This window comes from Onychostoma macrolepis, chromosome 11, assembly GCF_012432095.1.
Source record: "Onychostoma macrolepis isolate SWU-2019 chromosome 11, ASM1243209v1, whole genome shotgun sequence".
NCBI lineage: Eukaryota > Metazoa > Chordata > Actinopteri > Cypriniformes > Cyprinidae > Onychostoma > Onychostoma macrolepis.
In genome coordinates, this window is record NC_081165.1 from 3,661,999 (window position 1) to 3,682,167 (window position 20,169).

General features: G+C 42.9%; 1 protein-coding gene across 15 annotated transcripts in view; it reads left to right on the plus strand.

Annotated features, from left to right (window-relative positions):
* Positions 1–20,169, plus strand: part of LOC131549370 (band 4.1-like protein 1) — a 303,307-nt gene that overhangs the window by 258,514 nt on the left and 24,624 nt on the right. For 8 of the 15 annotated variants that reach the window (XM_058791485.1, XM_058791490.1, XM_058791497.1 and 5 more), the window contains 4 exons: positions 5,882–6,019; positions 6,660–6,764; positions 6,852–8,483; positions 15,582–15,632. In XM_058791485.1, coding sequence (XP_058647468.1) covers positions 5,882–6,019; positions 6,660–6,764; positions 6,852–8,483; positions 15,582–15,632 — 1,926 coding nt within the window. The remainder of the gene's footprint in view (positions 1–5,881; positions 6,020–6,659; positions 6,765–6,851; positions 8,484–15,581; positions 15,633–20,169) is intronic. The other 7 variants (XM_058791499.1, XM_058791500.1, XM_058791488.1 and 4 more) reach the window with 6 other exon arrangements.

Sequence of the window (20,169 nt, forward strand, 5' to 3'; positions counted from 1 at the left end):
GCCAGAGGGCATCCGGTTACGAAGCAGAGGCTCTCCAGATGGATAGTGGATGCCGTTACGCTAGTGTATTCATCCTTGGGCCTACAATGCCCCATCGGAGTACGAGCCCATTCCACAAGGGGCATCGCCTCATCGTGGGCGTGGTCTAGCGGTGTGTCTATTACAGAGATCTGTGCAGCGGCCGGCTGGGCCTCGCCGTCCACATTTGCTAGGTTTTATAACCTGAACGTACCGGCCTTACAGGCCAGGGTCCTCTCTGCTTAACCCTCTGGGGTCGACAAACGCATATATGCGTTTTGAGGCAGATTTTCCTGATAAGGCCGAAATGAGCTTGAATTACTCTGCCATTTTTGATCGTACAGATAAGAGCAATACACCATTCAAATCTGTAAGGGATCTACTTTTATTTGTGTACACTCATAATAACAACTACACTTTGTGCTTTTGAAGAATAAAGAAAACAAACAGGGTGCGCTGTCTTCTCCGTCTCCGTGAACTGCTTTTTGAAACACGTCACTAAAATGAACTGTAACTCAGCAAATACTTCACACAGAGACATGAGAAATATATATATAGAAAGCTTGACATGTCTACTGTTAAATTAAGTAAGTCTTACTGAAAACAAATATTCTGTGATAAAGTAATCCGTATGAAACCAAGGACATGTCCAGTTTTTCCGTCTGGTCTCATTATCTCTAATTAGGTCACGCCCACGCGCTGCTCGCGCCATTGTTATAACAAATCTAGCAACTGAAAATAATATAAGCAACTGAAAAAAAGCACAAATATCAGGGCATGTCAAAACTTCTCCGGGGCCCCAAAACACCCTCAGACCCCAGAGGGTTAATGTCAAATTTTATGCATGGGAACCTTCTGACGGAGAACCCATGACCGCACGGCGCTGAAGCTCTCTGATTGGTTACTTGTATGTTTCGGCCCAGGGTGTCGAAATGCAAGAAGTTCTGGAACGATTATCCAGGCCGGGCATGACCTCTTTGAGCTTAGCCCGCTTTAGCCTTGGAGTCATTGTTACACTTCCCTTGAGCATTGAATGCTTGAGGAGGTATAAAATTGAGTCGTTCCTCTACCAGCACGGTGTGATTGTACTGTGTTCCCATAGCGTCTTTGACAAGACGTAGTACTCGTTCCGTATCTCAGGGAACCGAGGTTACGACAGTAACCAAGTACGTTCCTGAGGGCTGCGAAGGAGAAAACACAATGGGATTTGTAATAGGCTTGCTTACCACAGTTTTGCAACTGCCTCAGGATATGGATATAAAGATCAAAAGAGCACACAGGGCACTTTCAGCCAAACCTAAAGATCCTGCCGCACTTCCTAGATCGATAATAGTGAGATTCTCGGACTATGCAGTTAAAGATGTAATCTTATGACAAGCTTGGTCACAGAAACGGGTACTGCAGAAACAGGTACAATGTGAAACGGATCTACTTTGACAACGACTACTCACCAAGAGCACAGGTGCGAGACGTCATGAAACAGCTCAAGACGAAGAATGTGCGAGCGCAGTGTGTCTATCCAGCACAGATAAGGATTTAACTGGAGCCGGGAGTAAAAACATTCCTTACACTGATGGATGCTGCACTACCGCTACGAGAGCTGGGAATTAAAGTTCAAGTGAATGAACGAGACAGACAAACAAGAGAAATATCGAAGGCAAGATGGTCAGTGCAAGGTAAAGGCGGACGCGGATTGGGCACGGCGTCATTGGCGGACTCGGATCTTTAAGCATTTCTACAGAAGGATTGAACTGTTTAAAATATGTAGACAGTACACTTAAACGGATATTTCGGCTTCAGAATGTGAGTAAACTCTGGTTAAAATGTAGAAGAAACTGGCTCTTTGTAAAGATGCGTATGTTTAGGTGGTTTTTCCCACCTTTATTTTCGGGATAATAATTGATTTTCTTTAAAACTGACAGACTCTTTTCTGATACTTTGCGGAGTGGAAATCACTCTGGAGGCAGCCGTGTTTCAAAACAGAATGGCTGCAAGCACTCGGTGCACTTTTGATACCCCAGGGAGTCAGCGCTGCAACTGTCTGCCCTTTTTACGTCGGTTTGGCCTATGGGAGAAGAACTGGGCCGAATGGATGTATGGAAGCCTTGTTCATGTACATAGTTCCTGTTTTTCTTTTTCTTTTTGTTCACGTTAATTACTGGCCCTTGACAGCTAAAGTATTTTTGTTGTTGTTGTTGTTGTTTTTTTTTTTATATATTACTGGAACATTGGTTACTAGCACATATAACAGTTATAACGAGGTGAATAGATTATGTAATTTGTGTTTGTTATAATGTGAAAGGACTGAGCAGCCCAATTAAAAGAAAGAAAATATTTAATCAGCTTAAAAAAATGCAATGCTCTATTGCGCTCCTTCAAGAGACCCACCTGTCTGATGGGGAACATTTAAAACTCAAAAGAGAGTGGGTGGACCAAGTTTACAGTGCCTTATTTTCTAAGGGGAAGAAGAGAGGTGTTGCAATCATGTTTTCCAAGTCAGTTTTTTTTTAATATGGAGCAAGTATAAAATGATAAAGAGGGAAGATATGTCATGGTAGTTGGAACAATTTCAGGCAATAAAATTACTATTCTTAATCTTTATGCACCTAATGAGGACCATCTACAGTTTTTCAAGAATGTTTTTTCTCTAATGGTACAGAAAGGTGAGGGAATGTATTTAATTTGTGTAGACTTTAATTGTGTATTAGATAGCAATGTGGATAGGTTACCAGCAGAAAGGGGACCACAGGCAAAAAAAGTAAAAGTTCATTCAGGAATAATGAGAGAACTAGGTTTAATGGATGTTTGGAGATACTTGCATCCTAAAGAGAAGGATTTTACTTTTATGTCACATGTGCATGACAGTTATTCTAGAACAGACCTATTTTGTACATCTAGAACAGATTTACATAATGTCAGAGAATGCCAAATAGATCCCATAACTATATCTGATCATGCGCCAATTAGGTTAAAACTTAAATTAGGACAAGGTCAACAGTTTAAATACTGGAGATTAAATGTGTCAGTAATAAATGATTATAAGGCCAAAGAAGAAATAAGAGAACAACTGATTGAATATTTTGATATTAATGATAATGGGCTGGTTACTCCTTCTATTTTATGGGAGGGGGCCAAAGCAGTAACAAGAGGTAAAATAATAGAAATAACATCCATGAATAACAAAATGAGATTAGCTAAACAAAATGAGATAGAGAACGAAATCAGGAAACTAGAAATTGAACATAAACAAACAGGTAAAATTTAAACTCTAGAATGCTTAAAACAGGAAAGAAAGACATTGGATGACTTACTTACATATAAAGCAGAGGGGGCACTTATATTACCTGGGGAATTTTAGAAGGCATTTGTAAATGAATTGGTTCCTAATTTAAGTAAGGTATATAATTATCTACTACAAAATGAAGACCCACCACACTCATGGTCTGACGCAATCATTACTGTATTTCATAAAAGTGGAAAGGATCCTACGCAATGTACGGCTTATAGACCAATAAGCCTACTATGTCAAGTTATGAAAATTGTAACTTCAATACTAGCAAACAGAATTCAAAAACATATAAAAAAATTTATTAAACCAGATCAGACTGGATTTATTAATGAAAGATACGCAATAAACAGTATAAGTAGAGCTTTAAATTGACAGCAGATTGGAAAAGACAGTAAAACACCCTCAATGCTTCTCAGCTTAGATGCTGAAAAGGCATTTGATAGGGTGGACTGGGTGTTTCAGGAACAGACTCTCAATTATATGGGATTTCATGACACTTTTGTTAAATGGGTAAAGGTTTATTATAAAAACCCTAAATTAAGAGTCTGAGTTAATGGTCATTGCTCAGAGTTTTTTAATTTATGTAGGGGAACTCGTCAGGGAGATGCAATGTCCCCAGTCTTATTTGCACTTAGTATCGAGCCATTAGCAGAATTAATATGGAGTAACCCTAGAATACAGGGGATAAAGGAGGAAAGTGTTATAAGATATCGTTATACGCAGATGATGTATTATTATTCATTGAAAATCGTCTTACATCTGTTCTGGCCCTCTTAGAATGCCTTAAAGGCTATGGATTAGTATCTGGATACAAAGTAAATGCTGATAAATCTGAAGCAATGATGATATCAGGACATTGGCCCACTCAGTTAGATAAGGAGGTATCTTTTCGATGGTCTAGTCAGGGGTTTAGATACTTGGGGGTCATCCTTACACCTATAGCATCACGTTTATATGCGGCTAACTACACACAGCTTTTTGAAATTATAAAAAAAGACTTGGCTAGATTGGAAGTACTACCTCTCTCTATGTTTGGTAGGATAGAAACAGTGAAAATGAACATATTGCTGAGACTTCTCTTCCTATTTCAATCCCTTCCAGTTTGGGTTCCGGTCTCAGCATTTAATAAATTAGAAAAATTGATTGGCGGGGGGGGTTGAACCTTCCTAATCTTAGATACTATTATAGGGCTGCTCAGTTTAGGGCTTTCACTGCTTGGCTTGGTGTCGATAAGGAGGCAGAATGGGTTAGTATTGAGCAGAATTCACTTCCTGGCGTGTCTCTGAAAGTTAAATACTATAATAGAGGACGAGATGTGGACAAATATATGTGCCAGCTGTCATAAGGGTATAAGCAGTCAAATATGGAAGGAGTTCGATTGGAAGATGAAAATGAGGTTCTTCAGAGTTCCATTAGTGGTCACTAAATTTGATAGTTCTTCACAATTATCAAAATGCTGGAGAGAATGTGCGGAGGTGGGGGTCTATGTTCATATATTTTGGGAATGCCCCAAAATACAAGTGTATTGGCAGGGGGTTAAAGGGAGATTAGCAAAGTTTTAGGATATGATATACCAATGCACCCAGTATTTTTTCTGCTTAATGGTTTCCCTCCTGATCAGTTCAGTAAGTCTCACCTATTTGTTCTACATATATTATTAATGGCAGCGAGGAAGATAATAACTGTGAACTGGATGAAGGTACGCCAACCTACTTTGACAGAATGGACACATAGAGACTGAATCAGATATATATATGAGAAAATGACAGTGAAAATACAGCTGAAATCTGACATTTTCCAACAGCCTTGGGCACTAATCGAAACATATTTTCTTGGTCTTTGAAATGTTGTTGGGGGCCTTTTTTTTCTTTTTTTCTCTTTTTTTTAAGAAATATTTATTTTGCCATTTCTTGTTCCATTCTGTATGGTTACTTAACCATTACTTATTTATTTACTTTTATTTATTTATTTATTTTTTTAATATTTCCTTTTTTTATATTAATATTTCAAATAAATGCTATGTGTATATTGTTATGTCTATAACAAGTTTAATAAAAACAGTTAAAAAAAAAAAAAAAAAAAAAAGAGGATCAGTATGTTGGCTTTGTAACATTCTATGATATAGAATGTTAGTTATACCACCCACTGTTATACTTTTTTGTGTCAGTTAATGTCTAATTTTCCAAAGAAGAACCCATACATTCTGCAGTAAAGTACATTACTAACAACAAAATATCAAATAGTTATATGATATACCAAGCTTCAATGAACATGACACCAAATCAGTTTTTGGACACATACCATGGTTGCATGTCTGTAAGTACCTTGGAATATCATGTAAACACAATGGTACCTGCATATGGTAGGCATGGTATTTCATTCTATATAATCGTATGTATCTAGATTGTTGAGCATTTATTCAGTCTATACTCACATCTCAAGCATTACTATACAATTTTAAGGAATAGAAGATAAGTCTCATAACTCTTTCAACATGGATCAAAATATAAATGTTTAAAATCCCACTAGATGTTTTCCTGATCATTGCTGTTCTTTCTCTGGTCCTCTCTGTAGTTTCTAGACAAATCAGAGGATGTTCTCTTGAAGCACCAAGCCAGCATCAATGAGCTGAAGAGGGCCCTGAGGGAGCCCAACAGTAAACTGATGAACCGGGAAAAACATCTGTCAGGCGGCACTCCAGAGAAGAAGGCAGTGAGTATGGAAATACTGCATTAGGACAGCATATTAATACATATGCTGATACTTGCTTTAGTCTCTACTTTCTTGTTTGGCTGCAATCATCGTGTATATGTGCATCATGCTGTAAACACTGTATTGATTACACGCAATTACTGACAAGGAAAATCCTTAGTGTCAGTTCAGTTGTTACACCTTTTGGAGTAATTTTGCATTGACTAGTCTAGTAAAGGTAAAAAAAGGAAGTATTATGTGGTGTGGGTGTAGTGTTTATTGCCAAACTAATTGTTGTTTGCTGATACAGATTTTTGTTTTACCGCATATAATGGATTTGACATGCATGTCATGTTGTTTTAACATTCTAATTTCTAATGTTTTATATTCAGTTCTCTACTGTTGCATTTTGTTGTGCTATTGTATTTAATGGTTGCCCAAGTCATTATTGCTGCTGTGTTTTCATTATGCTGATTTCATGTTTGTTTATATGCTGTGTTAAATCCCATTGTTTATAATCATTTCACTTGTATTGCTATTTCTTTTATCTTTTTCATTATTTTTTTCTTTCAACATCTTAAATTGCTCTTTAAATGTTTATAATATAAGATGATTTTTTTGGTTTATCCTCTTCTTTCTTTTATTTTTTTTCTTTTTCTTGGAGCTGGCCATCTATCAGGAGGCTGTTGGTGCAGGGGTATGGGAACCTGACAACAGCCTCTCGGTGGAGGGCTTCATCCAGAAGACTCTAGTAACTTCACATGAGGTTCCTTTGACATTTAAAATTCACTAATGGTTACTGATTTGATGACAAGTTAAAGAACTAACAATTTTAATTTATATGATTAAATAGGGCTCTGAAGAACGGGTGTTGCTCGACTATGAAATGGAGGAGAAAGGAAAGTACAAAGCTAGTACACCTCCACCTTCTCTGGTCATTGATCTCCTTCCAAAGGAGGAGACAGAAAAACAACAGGAAATTGCCAAGATGACACACGTTGACCTAATTGGAGAGGACAGTGATGAAACACAATTGCACATGAAGACTATTGCAACCTCAAAAATATCACTAATGGACAAGTCAGGTGAATCTAAGCAAAATACCATCACAGGGGAAGATGCCACATCTAAGATTAAATCTAAATTGTCTCATGAAATATCAAAAAAAGAGCCTACACCACTTGCCGAGTCTCAGCCTAACAACAAGATTACCATTACAGACATCATGGAGGAGAGTTCTCAACATAAAGACAGAAGGGAAAAAAGACCTCAAAGCTTAAACTTGGGGAAGTCAAGGGACTTTGTGTATGAGACAGAAGCCAAAGGTTCAAACATCACACATGATGTAGAGTCTGATGAGGACAACAATACTGAATTTATAAAGGAGATTGTGATCTGTCATCCTGAAAATTTCAGCACAACAGACACATGGGCATCATCCATGGCTGAAAAGCTAAATCAGCCAGCCACAAATACATATGCTGCAACACCGCTTAAAGAAAACGCAGAGTTTGACAGAATAATGGGAATAGACTTGCAGATTCCCAATCAGGGAGCAAGAAAGATGCATGAAAGTTCGCATGATTCAGGAAAGTCTGATGATGCAAGAAATTTTGTAGAATGTCAAGAGCAGCTATCCAACGAAGTGAAGATTATGAACACTGAAGGCAAACAAGAAAACCCAGATTCATTCAGTGGCCCTGGCAAAGATGAGCAGAAAAGTGTCAAGGCTGATATCAGATTTGAAGTCATGAAAGTCATCATGATTGATAATAGCGAGAATGAAGCGAAATCTGGAAAAGCAAAGAAGAAAGAAACAGAAGATTTGGTTCTTGAAAAGAAGATAAGCAATTTTGAACTGGAAGAATCTGCAGAGATCCAACTGGCCATGGAACTGAGAAAAACTAGCCAGAGAGTTACTGGACATGTGAGAACAGATATAACAAGAATTGTTCCATTAAAACCTGAGAGAGTGAGGAGCCAAGGCTACAAAGATGACCTAGATATTGGACAAGGCTCTGAACTAATAAAAAAAAGTTTTAAAAGATACAGTATGAATGAATCTTTCGTGAGACACTTTGACCCTTGTAAGTTCGAGAGCAGGGACACTAGCTATTTCCATGAAAACTGCACCACAAGTCTAGTGAAAGGTAATACAAGTCAGGAATTATCTTTAGCTATCAAGGACATCTGTGTGTGCTCAGAGCATCAAGCGATAAAGAGTCTTGAGAGTTCACCAAAAGAAAGGGGTATATGGAATGAAGACACTACAAAACATACCAGCAGAATAGTCCACAGAGATCTTCTGCATACTGATGAGAGAATTTCAGAACTTCACTTCTCCAGACAGACAGTTAACCAAAAAATTGCCCCTCCAACACCTCCAGTCAAAACAAAGAAAGCAAGAGAATCAGGTCTCTTTCTGCGCAATAGTCGCATTTTCAGCAAAGACCCAACTCTTGAAGCCAACAAAAAGAACCTTCTGGTAATCAACATGGCATTTTTTACATTTTCAGTCACTGGACAAACAAGCATTGCATGAACTTAAGATTGATTCACACATTCATTGTTTTCCTTTTTATAATTTAAATGTACTTGTGTTTACAGTACATGTAAAATCATACTGTTTGCTTGCCCATGAAGAGAGGGGTTAGAGAAGTCTACAATTTAGCCATTAATGAGTAGTTTTCTGTTTAATATGCAATCAGCTACACCAAAAATATCTATTTATATTAAAACTATTTCATCAATATGTTTATAATTGTCTGGATGTTAAATTTTTTGGCCATTTGCTTCGATAGCCCATTTCTTCATAGTAAATTTAGTGAAATTGCATAGTACCTTTGAAATATTTTTGAAACACTAACAGCAACCAGCCTGAGCATTCAACCCTTAACAGAAGCTTTTGGGGTGATTGTCACATTAAATAATGAATACTGCATGATGGGCATGGACATAGAATACGTGGGGGATGCAGGGGACCTGCCCATCAGTTGTGAGTCAAGTCTTCCGCACGCTTTATGTGAGTAGTGCTGTTTGTGACACATGGAGTTGCTCCCCAAGTAGAGCATTCTAAATCTGTCACTTATGAGTTGTTGTTTTTTTTTTTTTTGGCCAATGTAGGTAATAGACAGCTCTCTTAAGTTCTAGAATTGAGTCAATTTTATTAAACCGATAAATGTTTACTTTTTTGTGAATTATTTGATTCTTTAAAATCTCTTTTAAAACTAGTTGGTTTATTTTTAAAACCCGCTAGGTGATGTGAAGAACCCCTGCATGTTAAATGAGATTGTGATGTAACCATGGTTCCCCGAAAGGGAATGAGACACTGCGTCCCCTAGGGGACACTTTGGGGAATGCCCTCAGCATGACTGGTGTCTGAAGCATGTGTGAAAACACTCCAATCCCATTGGGCCACGCACCCCGTGACGTCAGCAGATTACCCGGAAGTATAAGAGGATTCCGGTAATGCAATTTATGCACATCAACTTCTTTGTCTGAAGGAGACATGACACAGGCAGGCACAAGGCATGGCAAGGGGACAAAGTGTCTCATTCCCTCTCGGGGAACCATAATTACATGCTTAACACCAAAACGTTCCCCTTCATGAGAACTCCACACTGCGTCCCCTAGGGGACACTTTGGGCAACAAAATACCAACCACGCCATGCCCTGGTGCATGCCTGACCACCAAGAATAGTGGTAAACATACTCCGGAGATGGAGGGCAATCAGTAAGAGAGGGGGCCGACACCCAGCACTAAGCACTAAGGGGACTTAGAAACAGAGTGCCTGCTATCAGCGTGCCTCTTCTCTATCACCTTCCGGAGATCCCCTCTACTCTCTTTTGCATCATGCCTCCTGTGTGCTCTACTCCTGGAAGGGGGAGGACACTAGATTTCTGGTCCTGTCTGCGATCCTCGGACCGAGACGGACCAGCCCCCTCAAAGGTTTTGGGAGATGATCTAGAACAATGAGGGATTGTACCTCTTGAAGTCTGCAGACTGCGCCCTTGCCTCCCTAAACTTTTAGTCCAATGCCTCAACGGATGTGCCAAAAAGCCCAGAGGGTGAGAATGGAGCATCAAGGAAAAGGTTCTTCTCCTTACTCCCAATGTCCACTAGATTTAACCACAGATGACGCTCCATAGCCACCATTGCGCCATCGCCCGGCCGATGGCAGCAGCGGTTTGCTTGGCACCATGGAAATCGAGATCTGTGGTGCAGCTCCTCCATAGCCTCAGGGAACAAACCCTTACCTTCATCTAGATCTTTCAGCAGGTCTGCCTGGTGTGCCTGCAACACAGCCATAGTGTGCAGAGCTCCCCGGCCTAACCTGCTGCCACATATGCTTCTGTTTCTCATGCCCCCAACCAACTCCAGTCTCTTAGTAGCACGGGCCATAACCTCCAATATCTCCCTGTATGTGGGGCTGGCGCGCTGGAATGACTCAGTGCTCACACTTTCCTCGTCATCACCAACTACATACACGTCACCTTTATTTATATAGCACTTTTAACATTACAAATTGTGTCCAATCAAAATAGGAAAATAGTGTGTCAATAATGTAAAATGACAAGATTAAACATTCAATTTTCAGTTAAAGGCATTTCATTATTGAATTCAATGATGTCATCGTCCAGCTCAGTTCAGTTTAAATAGTATCTGTGCAATCAAGTCGACAATATCGCTGGAAATGAAGTGTCCCCAACTAAGCAAGCCAGAGGCGACAGCGGCAAGGAACCAAAACTCCATCGGTGACAGAATGGAGAAAGAAAAACCTTGGGAGAAACCAGGCTCAGTCGGGGGGCCAGTTCTCCTCTGGCCAGACAAAACCAGCAGTTTGTTCCAACTGCAGCAAAGTCGGATTGTGTAGAGGACTCATTTGGTTCTCGTGGTCTTGTCCCCATGTCTGTCTAGGTGACGAGGTCCTCACTGGGGATCTGTCTCTGGTGCTAATCTAGGTGTCCTGGTCTCCGTTGACGTTCAGGGCAGTAGAGGTCGTCTCTAGGTGCTGATCCACCATCTGTTCTGGATACGGACTGGATCTGGTGGCTACGGTGATCTCGGAATAAGAAAGAAACAGACTAATATTAGCGTAGATGCCATTCTTCTTACGATGTAAAAAGTACATCGGGTGTTATAAGAAGTGTTCCTGGTTCCGGTTGACCTAATTAATGCAGCCTAACAATCCTTTAACGGATTTGAATATTATAAGCGTATTAGTGTGTTATGTGTACGCCAGGTTAAAGAGATGGGTCTTTAATCTAGATTTAAACTGACAGAGTGTGTCTGCCTCCCGAACAGTGTTAGGTAGATTGTTCCAGAATTTGGCCGCTAAATAGGAAAAGGATCTGCCGCCCGCAGTTGATTTTGATATTCTAGGTATTATCAAACGACCAGAGTTTTGAGAACGCAGCAGACGTGGAGGACTATAATACGCTAAGCGCTTGCTCAAGTACTGAGGAGCTAAACCATTCAGGGCTTTTATAAGTAAATAACAAGATTTTAAAATCTATACGATAGGGAGCCAGTGCAGTGTTGACAGAACCGGGCTAATGTGGTCATACTTCCTAGTTCTAGTAAGAACTCTAGCTGCTGCATTTTGAACCATCTGTAGTTGGTTTATTAAGCGTGCAGAACAACCACCCAATAAAGCATTACAATAATCTAACCTTGAGGTCGTAAATGTATGAATTAATATTTCTGCATTTGACTTTGAGAGCATAGGTCTCGATTTAGATATATTTTTAAGATGAAAAAATGCAGTTTTACAAATGCTAGAAACGTGGCTGTCAAAGGAGAGATTGCTATCAAATAGCACACCTAGGTTCCTGACAGAGGACAAAGAATTGATAGAGCAGCCAAGTGTTAGACAGTGTTCTAGATTATTACACGCGGGGGTTTTAGGTCCGATAATAAATACCTTTGTTTTTTCAGAATTTAGCAGTAAGAAATTACTTGTCATCCAGTTTTTTATATCGACCATGCATTCCATTAGTTTCTCAATTTGGTGTGTTTCTTCATGCGAAGAAATGTAGAGCTGAGTATCATCAGCATAACAGTGAAAGCTAACCCCGTGTTTCCTGATGATATTTCCAAAGGGTAACATGTAAAGCATGAAAAGTAACGGCCCTAGTACTGAGCCTTGAGGTACTTCATACTTCACTTGTGATCGATATGATACCTCTTCATTCACTGCTACGAATTGATGGCAGTCAGATAAGTACGAGTTGAACCATACTAATGCACTTCCATTAATGCGAACAAAGTTTTCTAGTCTATTCAAAAGAATGTTGTGATTGTTAGTGTCGAACGCAGTGCTAAGATCCAGTAGCACTAATAGAGAGATACAACCACGATCAGATGATAAGAGCAGGTCATTTGTAACTCTAATGAGAGCAGTCTCAGTATTATGAAATGGTCTGACTGGAAATCCTCACAGATATCATTTTTCTCTAAGAAGGAATATAATTGTGAGGATACTACCTTTTCTAGTATCTTTGACAGAAAGGGGAGATTCGAGATCGGTCTGTAATTAACTAGATCTTTTGGGTCAAGTTGTGGTTTTTTAATGAGAAGCATAATAACAGCCAATTTGAAGGTTTTGGGGACATATCCTAATGACAATGACAAATTAATAATAGTCAGAAGAGGATCTATGACTTCTGGAAGCACCTCTTTTAGTAGTTTAGATGGAATAGGGTCTAAAATACATGTTGTTGGTTTAGATGATTTAACAAATTTATACAATTCTTCCTCTCCTATAGTAGAGAATGAGTGAAATTGTTCCTCAGGGGATCTATAGTGCACTATTTGATGTGATACTGTAGCTGACAGCTGCATGGTTACAATTTTATATCTAATAGTATCGATCTTGGAAGTAAAATAGTTCATAAAGTCATTACTGCTGTGCTGCTGGGAAATGTCAACACCTGTTGATGCTTTATTTTTTGTTAATTTAGCCACTGTATTGAATAAATACCTGGGGTTATGTTTGTTTTCTTCTAAAAGAGATGAAAAGTAATCAGATCTAGCAGTTTTTAGTGCTTTTCTGTAGGATAGGGAACTTTCCCGCCAAGCAATAAGAAATACCTCTAGTTTTTTCCTGCAGCTGCACTCCATTTTCTGGGCTGCTCTCTTTAGGGCGCAAGTGTGCTCAGTATACCACAGTGTTGGACTCTTTTCCTTAAGCTTCCTTAAGCGTAAAGTAGCAACCGTATCTAAAGTGCTAGAAAAGAGAGAGTTCATAGTTTCTGTTACATCATCAAGTTTTTCTGTGCTGTTGGATATGCTGAGGAATTGAGATACATCAGGAAGATTACTTACAAAGCAGTCTTTTGTGGTAGAACTGATGGTTCTACCATACTTGTAACAAGGAGTAGAATTTACAGTTTTAGCTATATGGAGTTTACACAAGACTAGATAACGATCTGAGATATCATTGCTTTGCTGCAGAATTTCAACACCATTAACATCAATTCTATGTGACAGTATTAAATCTAGAGTATGATTTCGACAATGAGTAGGTCCTGACACGTGTTGTCTAACCCCAGTAGAGTTCAGAATGTCTATGAATGCTGATCCTAATGCATCTTTTCATTATCAATGTGGTTATTAAAATCACCAACAATTATGACTTTATCTGCAGCCAGCACTAACTCTGATAGAAAATCTGCAAATTCTTTAATAAACTCTGTATGGTGCCCTGGTGGCCTGTATACAGTAGCCAGTACAAACATCACAGGGGATTTATCATTAACACTTGTTTCTCTAGATAATGTTATATGAAGCACCATTACTTCAAAGGAGTTATACTTAAAGCCTGTCTTCTGAGAAATACTGAGAATATTGCTATAAATTGTAGCAACACCTCCCCCTTTGCCTTTTGGACGCGGCTCATTTTTATAACAGTAATCTTGGTGGGTAGACTCGTTTAGAATAATGTATTAATCTGGTTTTAGCCAGGTTTCTGTCAAACAGAGCACATCTAGGTTATGATCAGTGATCATATCATTTACAAAAAGCTCTTTCGTAGAAAGGGACCTGATATTCAGTAAGCCAAGCTTTATAATTTGTTTCTCTGTGTTATATACATTTTTTATTTGTTGAGCATCAATTCAATTGTTACTCATGAATTGGTTTGGACGTTTCTTGTATTTTCTAGTTCGGGGAACAGACACATAGAGACTCTTTCACATAGATATCGCACTATGTGCTGAGAATTAACTGACTTCTCTGACGTGAGGCAGCTAGCAGACAGTTTAGTCAGTCTGTCTGCTTCCTGACCTGGGCCCCAGTTAGTCAAGTACGAACTCTAAGACTATGTGCCTTATTTTTAGAGAGAAGAGCGGCACCACCTCAAGAGGGATGAAGACCATCTCTTTTCAACAGGTCAGGTCTTCCCCAAAAACTCGTCCAATTGTCTATAAAACCTATGATATTTTGCGGGCATCACTTAGACATCCAGCCATTGAGTGACGACAGTCTTCTATGAATCTCATCACCCCAGTAAGCGGGGAGCGGGCCAGAGTATATTATAGTGTCTGACATCGTACTTGCAAGTTCACACACCTCTTTAAAATTATTTTTAGTGATCTCCGACTGGCGAAGTCGAACATCATTAGCGCCGACGTGGATAACAATCTTACTGAATTTACATTTAGCATTAGCCAGCATTTTAAATTTGCCAAGATCTCAGGCACTCTGGCTACCGGTAAACAATGGACTATGGTGGCTGGTCTCTATTTTCACGTTCCGCACAATAGAATCGCCAATAACTAGAGCACTTTCATCAGGTTTCTCATTGGGTGCGTCACTGAGTGGGGAGAACCTGTTTGATGTTTTAATCGGAATGGAAGAGTGGTGTTTTGACCCGCGACTAGTCCTCGTCTTGATGACTCAAGAGAGAACGTGTCCAGATCCTGCATCTTTTGACAAAAGAAGCAGAAAGATTTCTCGTTCTCCAAACCTTTATCCAGTTTCTCCACAAGCTCCACCTGCGATCCCCACGATTGGAGGTTTCGGCGTGCCTCAACAACATCGTGACCAGAGCTGCGAGGTGCAGATGTCTATCTTGCATCCCTGGAGAATAAAGACATGCGCGATCTGAGTTTTTTCATTGATAATTTCTCGCTAGATTTTTGACACCTGAGGACTTGCACGACCTTTGAGTTATACTGTATGTTTGGGAGAGAAGCATGCGTGTTCAGTGTTCGAGGGCATTGAATACGCATTGACACACTTCCTAAAACACTCAGATGAACTCCTATCCATATCTCACACGCGCTGAACAAACAGATCACTAATGACTTCACAGGCTGCATGGCCCAATGGAATTGGAGTGTTTTCACAGACACCGCTTTATACACGCTGATGGCATTCCCCAAAGTGTCCCCTAGGGGACGCAGTGTGGAGTTCCCTTGAAGGGGAATCACATTTTAAAAACTAGAGAATTTTATAGTCACAGTGATTTAAATGTGTTTAGGTTGCAATGTATGTCTTTCTTTCCTGGTGTGTTGCTTCAATAGCACAGCTAACTTTAGACTGCTTCTCTTTCTTTCTTGTTCTGCTTTTCCTTTGCAGGAGCCTCTGTCCACTGCTTCTACTTTTGAAGACCCAGAATATGATGTTAAGGTGTCTCTTTCCACACTGTTTACATGTTATTGCATGTTTTTAAAAAAATACTTATTTTTTTACTCAGGCTCTTTTAACAGCAAAATAACAATATTAAAAGCATGCTTTTCAAATACTTTTTAGGTGTTCCAAGTGACAGTTTAGTGTACTTGCTCAGTCAGCGGTCAGGATGATTAAAAAACGTCTTACATTACGTATGTAACCCCAGTTCCTCGAGGGAACGAGACGCTGCGTCCAAGAACGCTAGGGGAACGCCTCCAGCGTGACCACGCTCTGATACAAATGTAATCTGTCCAAAGGATGGGCGAGAGGTCACGGGCGGGTGACGTAACGGCCAGGAGGCATAAAAGCACGTGCGGTGGAACCGGCGTCAGCTTCAGGAATGAAGCAACCGCTCGTAGGGATGCCGGAAGTATGGCCTTGAGACGCAGCGTCTCGTTCCCTCGAGGAACTGGGGTTACATACGTAACCTAAGACGTTCCTCTTCAGGAACTCGAGCTGCGTCCAAGAACGCTAGGGGAACGAGATCCCCACGCCGCCAGACTGACAAATCCCTGCCTAGTGTGGATGGAGAACAGCTAGGGCGAGAGAAAAAAGGCCACAGGTGGCTAGGTGAGCGGGGCCTGCGTCCCGAAGGCCAACTTCTGAAGAGTGAGTCTTGATCCCCAAGAGGGGAGAGCAGAGTACTCGAGGCTATGGAATAGCATCCACATAGCAAACGCTCTCTGGCCGGAGGCCTCAGCCTCTGGAGGAAACATGTACTAGGGGGTGTCTACCCACTGAAGGTCACAGAGAAGGGCGCGGTAGGCCGGTATAGCCGCCACGTAAACCCTCAGGGTGGAGTGGGTTAACCCTGCGGAGGAACAGGCCCGCACAAACTCCAGAACTTTACCAAACGGGCAGTTGGCTGGGTCGAGCTGGCAACCTCTGCACCATGAAGTGACACTTCACTTCAGGGTGTACAAGTCCCTTGTGTTGAGGAGAAAACATGTAACTAGGGGGTGCCTACCCACTGAAAGGCCACCGAGAAGGGCGCCAGGGTCGAGCTGGCGGTCTCCGCACCAAGAAGTGAAAAGTTCCACTTCAAGGCGTATAGTTTCCTCGCTGAGGGAGCTCTGGATTGGAGGAAGGTCTCAACAACCTCGGTTGGGAGACCGGAAGCTATGGGCTGTGCCCCCTCAGGGGCCACACCCACAACTTCCAAAGCTCCGGGCGAGGGTGACAGACCCCTGCTTGTGAGAGGAGATCCCTCCTGACGGGAATCTCCCATGGAGAGCCGTCGAGGAGAGAAATCAGGTCCGAGAACCATACTCGGCCCGGCCAGAACGGTGCTACCAGAAGTAGACTGACCTCGTGCCAGCGCACTCTCGCCAGAACTCCCGGGAGCAGAGCGATCGGGGAAAAATGTACAGACGAAGCCTCGGCCACGTCTGTACCATGGCATCCAGCCCCAGTGGAGCTGGATGAATTTAGAGAGTACCAGAGGGGACATGCGCTGTATACTTACCTGAGTAGCGAAGAGGTCCACCTGAGCCTGGCCAAACACTCTCCAAATGTTACCCCCTCAGGGTGAAGCATCCATTCCCCGGGCCTCAGCCCCTGCCTCGACGGGATGTCTGCTCCCACACTGAGATGCCCAGGCATGTGAACTGCTCTCAGCGAGAGGAGTTTGTCCTGGGACCACCCAAGGATCTGGTACGCCAGCCTGTGCAGGGGGCGTGAACGCAGACCTCCTCGGTGGTTGATGTAAGAGACCACCGCAGTGTTTTCGGTGCTATCGCACCAACACCGGCGATCTCTAGGTCTGGGAGAAAGTGTTTCTGTGAAACACCGCCAGCATCTCCAGGCAGTTGAAGTGCCACATGAGACGGCGAGTACTCCACAGACTGCGAGCAGGGTGAGGGACACGTCCGTCGCTAGCGTACGCAGCAACACGGAGCTCCCAACACCAGGCCCTGAGACAAGAACCAAGGATGTCTCCACATGTCTAAGGCACGTAGGCACCACCACGTGACCTTGATCATGTGAAGCGGTTTTCCCCTTGGGGAGAACCCCTTGGTCTTGAGCCACCACTGTTGAGTGACTGGCCTTCTTTCACTCTCCTGACTGCTGTGAGGATTGACTCGATCCGAGCAGGGGACACACGTGCCTGCATCGTGGTCGAATCCCACACCACACCAAGATAAGTGGTTCTCTGTAATGGAGAAAGCACACTCTTCTTGGTGTTCAGTCTTAACCCCAACACTTTCATGTGAGCACGAACAACATCTCGATGTTGAGCCGCCATCTGCTCTGATAGAGCAAGAATCAACCAAAGTGGATATGCGGATGCCTTGTAGCCGCAACGGAGCTAACGCGGCATCCACACACTTTGTAAAAGTGGGTGGTGAGTGTTAGGCGAAGGAAGAACCCGATATTGGTGAGCTTCGCCTCGAAGCAAACCTCAGGAACTCCCTGTGAGTGGGAAGGATGGAGATATGGAAGTATCGTCTTTTAGATCGATCGCGACAAACCCATCCTCGGACCTGATCTGAGACACGACCTGTTTGAGCATCTTGAACTTCAGTCTGCTGACTGAGTGGTTCAACTGATGCAGATCTAAAATGGGACGCCAACCCTTCATCCTTCTTGGGAACTATGAAGTACCGGCTGTAGAACCCGGAATCTCTTTCGTAAGGAGGGACCACCTCGATGGCCTCCTCTCTCAAGAGAGTACTCTACTTCTCGTTCCATTACCAGAACCTGCTCGGGGCCCACCAGAGTGGGATTCAACCCGTTGAAACGAGGCGGAGGAGAACCAAACTGGATTCCGTAGCCTCTTTCTACAGTATGCAGGTCCCATGGAGACACATTTGGCAGTAGTTTTCACGTTGCCAAATAGTCTACTAAGGGAACCAGTTTCTCAAGACTGGCCTCTGGTATAACCAGGGCGGCTAGCTCGGTGTCCTGGAACGGCACACCGGCAGGAGAAAGCCAAACTAGCTGCTCTAGAGACCCCCGAAGGGGTGGCGAGCATCTCAGCTCCGCTACGTTTCCGGGCGGAAGAAACTGAGATGTATGCTCGCTGGAGATCGCTGCGCCCTGGAACACTGTACGTGGCAGGGTTGGCAGACCGATCTCCTGAGGGCACTGAGGAGAGACGGGCACCGTGTATGCCGCTCTTCCCCAGAGGGGCCGGCCCTCAGAAGTCCTGGGCCATAGGCAGCAGGATGTTTTTAGCCAAAGACTATCCAGCGAGAGTGACGGTCCGCAGATCCGCCTTCTGCTAGAAGGCCTCGGCCCGGGAGCGCCACTCTGACTCCAACATACTGGGGAGTACGAGAAGTGACGCTCCCTATAGGAGGAGCTGGAACACGGTTGGGGCTGCTCCGCCCAGCAGCCCCTGCTGACCACATCAACCTCCTCAGAGGAAGAGAAGTAAAACATAGTGCTCTCACTCGAGAAAATCCCAAGTTTTCTTAGGCTCCTTACACATACACATCTAACTTCTCCTAGTTAGATGAAATAGATCATTTAATTCCTCAAAATTAAATGGAGAAAAACAAGCAGACAGGTAAACACGGTCTGATATGAAAGGATTCATGAAACGAACGAGAATGACATAATGCACGTGTCGCCTCGGCAACGCGCGCTGCAACAGTGAGCTCTCACTCAAAGGGGGAAGAACCGCTTCCAGCCCCGAGCGAGAGCGCTAGATCTGGGGATTGCAGGTGGAGAGAGGGCGAACCCGTCTCCAACCCGTCCGCCAGATCTATGTGCGATCCCCGCGAAATCATTCGCCGCCGTGCCTCAGCAGCGGCGGACCGGTTTCTTTTTAACCGCGAGATCATACGGCTGGGAGAAGCACGATCAGCCCCTTTTTTTCGAGCTGACAGCGCGAACTCCGTTCCTAAGCAGGGACACTGCTATAATGACAACCTCGTTCATAATAAGCTTGTGCAAACACTGCGATTTTACAAAGCTCATCGACACCATTCACCACGTCTACCTCCTCGGAGAAAGACAGGCGGGCGTCGCGCCTCTCTCTCTGGGGAAGTACCCGCGGGCTTCCGAACCCAGAGAGCGGGCGCTGGATCTGATGGGAAGGAAGAAGATAGGGGCTCGCCCGTCTTCATTCCCTCCACCTGATCCATCTGCGATCCCCGCGGCGCAGCCGCTGCTCCGCCTCGGCGGCGGGCCGGCAACGCAAGGAACGCATGTGAAAGCTCCCTCCTCAAAGAGAGCCCTCTGAGAAGTAAGCATACGCAAGCTCCCTCGAGAGCTGACTCTGCGTGCTCTGCTCTCAAGCAGACCACACACGGACTGTTAGTGAAAAACACAGCCTGTAATGCGATCTGCTCTCGCCCAAGTGCTAGTTTCTCTGCACTTTAGACATTGTGGAGCTTATTTCAAGTGACAAACAACACTAAATAAGACTCACAACACAGATCGACAGACACACAGAGTAGCGGTAGCTGAATGACAAAAGCTGACGCCGGTTCCACCGCACGTGCTTTTATGCCTCCTGGCCGTTACGTCACCCGCCCGTGACCTCTCG